Source organism: Juglans microcarpa x Juglans regia, chromosome 2D (genome assembly GCF_004785595.1).
Source record: "Juglans microcarpa x Juglans regia isolate MS1-56 chromosome 2D, Jm3101_v1.0, whole genome shotgun sequence".
Lineage (NCBI taxonomy): Eukaryota > Viridiplantae > Streptophyta > Magnoliopsida > Fagales > Juglandaceae > Juglans > Juglans microcarpa x Juglans regia.
Window position 1 is genome coordinate 37,522,057 of NC_054596.1, and position 6,859 is coordinate 37,528,915.

Genomic DNA, 6,859 nt, shown 5'->3' on the forward strand with positions numbered 1-6,859 from the left:
GGTCGACGGGCTCTACATGAGTATGAGACAAATCATTTGGCACGTGGACCTCGTCCAGCACCTTTTCCTCAGTAACTTTCTCCCCTTGCATCACCTGCATTTGTACGACATTCCATTTGAATTAATTTTTTTCCAATATCTTTAATAAATCATATGATCGCTATTAAGGAAAACATGACTCTAATACCCATTTCTTATATGACTAATATCTACAAACCCTATAATGCTGGATAATTTATTTTGTGTTAATACACCTATATAGCAATCTCTTCAATGTTCTCCTCTTGATTGAGATATGATGCTTACTTGGTAGGGTCTTCGTCTGTTGCACAAAGGATGCAGTGCACTAGCATGCAGGAAAAAGTGCAAGAAACCAACTATAAGAAAGTGAGTCAAAATATCTACCTCGAATGTTGATGCTCCTCATTTCTTGTAGACTGAAGATGGGAATGGTCAAACTTTTTTACCCCACTTGAATGCAACACTCGTGTCCTTTTTGCCCCCACCTGAGATGCAGTAATATCAATTTATCAGTTACAGTTAACTTACAGATCCCAAAGAATATATGATGTTATAAGATAAACTGTGAAACACACAATATTGACTTAATTATTAATGACTTCCCCTCATCAAGATCATACACTTCATAGTTAATAAGAAATAAATCAATGCCAATATTGCATATATATATATATATATATATATATATATTATTTAATTGTTTTACACTTTGCCAAGTATAGATAATATCCATGCAACGTTGAAGTATTTGCAGCACATACTTATTAGTTATTGCATAATGGTAATTTAGACTATATTTCTCACATGTGAAACTCACTTGATAACAAAACATTAGAAGGCTTCTTTATAAATGTTTCCAACCACTACTTGAGTCTATACTTATAAATACATAGCCCAATGTCAGACTCGAAGTAGCTATCATTACATCTATACTCAATTAGTTGAGTGCGCATTCAGGATCTAAGCTTCAAAACAATATTTATGAAAACATGCAATACATTACTTGACCTGAATGTACATTAATAACATGTTGTGGTTACTTAGTTGAAAGGAACATATATGTAATTCTTCGTACTTTATATTGGATCCTTACCCATTACAAAAAGGTAAACTAAGTGTCTTCAGTGCATATAATACTTGGCTGGTTGTCTATTCAGACACAGATTCATCGTCTGTGTCTAAGTCCTCCTCATCTGAATATTCCCCATCGGTATAAGCATCTCCTGAATCAGAAGCAATCATGCAATCATCAATGAAGTTGGATGAATTTATGTTTTCGCAAGCCAGACCAGTGACTTCTCGTGCATCAATGTGGATAGGTTCTATATCATTCCTATTTAGTAGAGTTGACACTGGACATGCATCACACGAAAATGGTGCATAGTCATATGATGACTCATCTTCTTGATAGGCATCATCATCACTTAATTCGCTATCAATATCTTCTAACACCCTCGGCATAGTGGAATGTCGTATACATTCCTATTCGTGTACTTCTGCATCACAAACCATCTCCCTTTCGCCCTTATATCTCTAATGTAAAAACACTGGGAATCCTAGCATGCTAACACAAATGGTTCATTCTTATACCAAGTCCTGTCCATGTTGATACTGGTCATATGGTTATCAACTCGTAACCCTCGTCTTGGATCCCCACGTCAAACCAATCACACATGAACAAGTACACCCGACGCCTCCCCATGTAGTGTAACTCCATGATATCATTAATAACACCATAAAAGTCAACATTATTAGTATTTTCGTCACCAGTTACCAACACCCCTGAATTTTGTGTATGCCGCCGAAGTTCACGTTGTTTCGTATGGAACCTTTTGCCATTTATAATGCAAGCAGCATATGATGCAACCCACCGTTCACTCCCAGGTAATTAGAATTCAAGAAAGTACTGTGCACAAGAGCCTTTTTTCGTTTGTTTTTTTTTTCCTTTTATTCAATTTTTGTGGCACGTTGGGATTAGCCAGCTTGTTGTCTTAAAGTATTTTCATGGTGACATCTTGTATAATGTCAGCTGGCAAGGAAGGCTTCAGGTGATCGGGAAACCCACAAAACCACGATATCAATACTTAAGCTGGAAGCAGTCCCTACCAATTCATAGGAGGCAAAGGCAGTGTTGACACTCGTGGCTTTGCTTTGGACTATGAGATTTCTGGGGCCTCACCGGCCAGCTTCACTCCTTGGACCAATTCATTTCCAGATTAGTGGGGATCCGAAAAAATAAAATTGCCAAGTTAAAGCATCCAGACCTCGAAAAATACCGGGACACAATTATGAAGCTTAAGAATCGGGTCAAGAACACGTTGGAACTAATCAAGGGCATATGCAAGTTGCACGAACTACTTCGCCAAAATTATATATATGGTGTACTTGCAGGATTCTCGACTGCCAAGGAACTTGTTCCAGTGGTTGTATACTGGAGTATCAACAGTCTTGTAGCTTGCATGATTCAGATGTATCGTCTGGCCAGCGAGGAGTAAGATATTGCAGAAGCCAGATTTGTGTAAATTAAATTGAATTTGTATCACAATTTTGTTCATTGGCCATTTCATGGGTTCCCAAATGGGGAGTTACTTAAGAACATGCATCTTAGATGATGAAATCACTATTCAGCATTCCACACTTATAGCTTTTGGTATGGGGTATGAGAGTGAATAGTGACTGATGCATAGCATTTCATATATATCGCCCTTTAAAGCTTATACACAATTGACCATGGTTGCCCGATCTCAGGGACAACACACAGGATCTATCGCCCTTGGCCAAGAAAATCGAGACCACCTACGACTCACTTAAGGAGAAGATTAAACTTGGCCATCGACAGAAAGGTTAGTACGTAGCTCGCATGGTTCGAATTCATTCATTTCATAAGGAAACATGCATGCACGTACGTTGTCTTCATGATCATAATATATACGAAGTTTGGTTAGAAAGTTTTATCCTTTTTCTTTATAGAAGAGGATGATACCCAATTTCATTAATATATCCTCATATGATCGAAGTAACTATATGATCGAAGTAACTATTTCTTTTTTAAAGGATCTTTGTTTTGGATTCTCATATTTGGTTAAAAACTTAATTAAATTTATTTGCGGATTCTTTTTATTTAATCATTTATTTTACCGGAATAAAAAGTAAAAAAATATTTCAAATACTATTTACATTTATATTTCGAAAAATGAAAGAAAAATCACAGTTTCTAACTTTCTTATAAGGAAAATGTTAAGGGGAGCGATGGTTTGGATTGAAGAAATGCACCGATCTCTATTTTTTTGAAAAAATATTAAAAAAAAAAAAAAGGAAATGGTGCATTTCTTCAATCCAAACCTCTAGTCCTTTAGAGGGACCTTCTTATAGTATTCCCTTTAAAATTAAAAGATTTTGTACAGTCTTTTATATATATATATATATATATATATATATATATATATATATATATATATATACTTTACAAGAAAAACATAAGGATAATTAAATAGTTCTTACACATGAGAATCTCATATTTTCCAACGTCTTACCAGATTCCCGGCCTAATCATTTTAAAATGTGATTTCATAACATTAATAAGATTAATCTAGATTCCGAAGCATTATCATGTTCTTGAGAATATGAACATCGACGTCTTCAATTAATTGCATCCAAAAAAGCTATTTTTATTAAATTTTCATGAAATTAACCTAAAAGATTATCCATTTAAACGTTAAGTACGTACTGGATCATGACGATGCTGACCAATGATTCTAATTCCTTGCAGGGGATGCATGTTGGGAAAATGATTTTGAATATTGCAAAATGGATGACCATTTAGAAATACCTGAAGAAATCGCAGGGGCTTTCATGGATGCGTTGATTGTCACCAACGATAAGTTGCAGATTGATGTTATTGACGGCTCTACGGCCAATACACAAAAAAAAGGGTTAGCTCTTGTCTGCCGCATAACATGATTTTCACTCTAGATAATATATGCATTCAAAATAAGTTTTCTTGTTTCATGAACTGTGAGAGATCGAAAAATAGACATAGAATCATGAATTATCTCATGCACAGTATTTAATATTTAGTGATTAGGATAGAAAATATATATTTTGGATCAACTATATATAATTTACCCTTTCTTTCAAAATTTGCGTCTTATAGCTCAAGCAGAAACTTTAGGAGATTTTAATCCTTAAATATATAGTTGCGTACACAATTTTAGAATGGATATTGATAAAGTTGCATTCTTATTTTCCTAATTTTTTTTCTCTTTTTTTTTATTTTTTATTTTTTTATCACCAATTGAAATGATAAGATTTTATATAGAATGTACATGATAACGCACGCACGAATGCGTATGTTTAAAGAACCATGCAAATGCTCATGAGCAAGGTACTCTTTAATTTGTGGGCCGAATACAATCAAGACCAAGCACGACCCAAAATCGCATTGGTCAAACACATGATGAATATGGGCGAATCAGGCCGTAAGGTTTGATATTTCTAACCAATGTTCAAAAGATTTCGAAGTGGCTAAACCGAAGGGGCCGTTCAGCAGTACGTAAGTTCCCCTCTCGAATGTATGCTCTCCATGATTTAAGTCAGATCAGGAACACGTTTTACACATGCTACAATTGATTATTATTGGTATTTTTTTGGCAGCTCAACCCAATCGACAGGTATTTTGTCCGGAATTTATACAAAAGGACTCATCAAACTATTACATATATGATTGTTAACTTAATTTTAATAACTGTGTTACTAATATTGCACCAAACAGGTTAGCATCAACGTGCTGAAAAAGAAGAATATTTTATTGCTTATTTCGAGCCTAGACATCTCTGATGATGAGATCTCGATTGTGAAATTAGCAATTGATGATGAAATAAGGAAGAAAGGCCAGTATAAAATTGAATGGATCCCAATTGCGGAGCAATGGACTGATCATGATACGCAAAATAAGTTTGAGTCACAATGTTGCAAGATGAAAAGCTGGTATATCCTGCGCTACTCTTCACTAGAAGGCATAGAATTAGATGAGTACTTGAGTAATTATGCAGAGGAGTGGCAGTTCAAGGAGCCTATGGTGGTGGTGATCAACCCACAAGGGGAGTTGGAAAACCCAAATGCATTCCGCGTGATTCGGCTAGCGGGTATGGATGCATTTCCGTTCACCATGGCAAAGGAAAAGTCACTTGTACCTGTGCCCAATATACCTGTACTTGGGCATCCAAAAATAGAAAAGTCGCATGTACTTCTTGTGAACATGAGTGATATGACTGGACCGTACAAGGTAAAGGTTTCACTAACCCTAACTGCTTATTATATACAAATTTTAAAGATTGAGCTTACACAATCCTTTTATAAAAAAGTGAGTTTTTCATACTTTTTTTACGATAGAGTTCATTTTTTTTATAATATACATTTGAAACTTATATATATCATTATTCATTATATACACTTATATATCGCAAGATTTTGGTGAGGGATCTTTGGGCAAGATCGATGCACATACTCATCATGCACTGCATTATTAATTATGAACATATTGCATGCATGCAGTTTTATGCCCAAAATCATATTAATGTGCATTCAAATAATTAAATTTGAGGTTTGACGCATACATCTTTTGTTCACTCAGCTGAAAATATACAAGTTCTACTATGGAGGTAAGGAGAAAGTGTGGATCCAACAATTTACCAGCAAAAAGAATATTCTAGTTAACGATCCAGTCATAAGGAATGCAAAAGTCTGCATAGATTTTTGTTTCGTAGGAAAAGGCCGGCTCATAATCAATCAGGACAAGAAATTCGAGTCGGATGAAGAAAAGAACTTTAAGCTGCTAATCAAAAGCGAGTTTCATTTGCTCAAGAATAAGGATGGATGGCTTGTGCTAACCGAAGGGAGTACGGTACTAATATTCACTTCTAATCAGGGCGCGAAAATCCTGAAGGTCTTTGACGAGTTAGACAATTGGAAGAACAGTGTGCAGCTCGAGAATGATTTCGATGCATGTTTCAAAGAGTACCATGACAAGCTTCTTTAAACTGGGCATCCTGGACATTCCCCATGGCCCCATCGCAGTTGGAAAGACCCTAAGGCATATGAAATGCATGCCTGGCTGTTCTTGTGATCCCTATCAAATAATGCTCGTATATATGGTCATTTTGGCTCCACTTAATGACCTCAATAATGATGATCAGATATTTATATATATATGCTAAAAATAATTGGGCCCTTTTTCACTATATAATTACGCATTGATCTCTTGAATCATAACATGAACTCTTTCACATAGTCAGACTTGACAAATGTTCGTGTTGAAAGTTCAAATAAGTCCTAATTTTCAGCTAAAATTAATGATTGTGAAGATTTTATGAACTTTGATATTTGAATTCGGAAATTTTGAATTGTAATTTGGCTTGTCATGGGGATGTGGGCTAGGGTTTCTTAGGATAAGATTTGGAGTTTGTTTGGATAAGAAATTATCTTACTTTATCTTATCTCATCATTATAATTTTTCTAAATTTTCATACAAAATATAATAAATAATTCAACTTTTTCAAATCTCAAAATAGTATTAATAATATTAAAAAATAATATTTTAATAATATTTTATTTATCTCATTTCATTTCAAACGAGACCTAAGGGGAGGAAGTGGCCGATCGTGTAGGGCGATGGGTCTTGGGGGCTTGAACTATGATAGTTTAGTGCATAGAATATTGCTTTGGGGAAGAATTTAACACGTATATATATAGGGGTGTTTGGACAGCTTTAAGACTTTGGGTTTAGATAGGACTGGATTAGTTTGCATGTGAATTGGACTGTCCCTTGTAGTGGATTTCG

The 6,859-nt window shown here is 35.1% G+C and overlaps 1 protein-coding gene across 1 annotated transcript; it reads left to right on the plus strand.

Annotated features, from left to right (window-relative positions):
- Positions 1 to 2,309: 2,309 nt before the first annotated feature.
- LOC121249489 (protein SIEVE ELEMENT OCCLUSION B-like) lies at positions 2,310 to 6,058 on the plus strand. The gene is made up of 5 exons (XM_041148194.1): positions 2,310 to 2,512; positions 2,770 to 2,864; positions 3,791 to 3,963; positions 4,793 to 5,305; positions 5,654 to 6,058. Exons 1-5 carry the CDS (start codon positions 2,310 to 2,312, stop codon positions 6,056 to 6,058), a joined length of 1,389 nt encoding a protein of 462 aa, XP_041004128.1.
- The last annotated feature ends 801 nt before the right edge of the window (positions 6,059 to 6,859 follow it).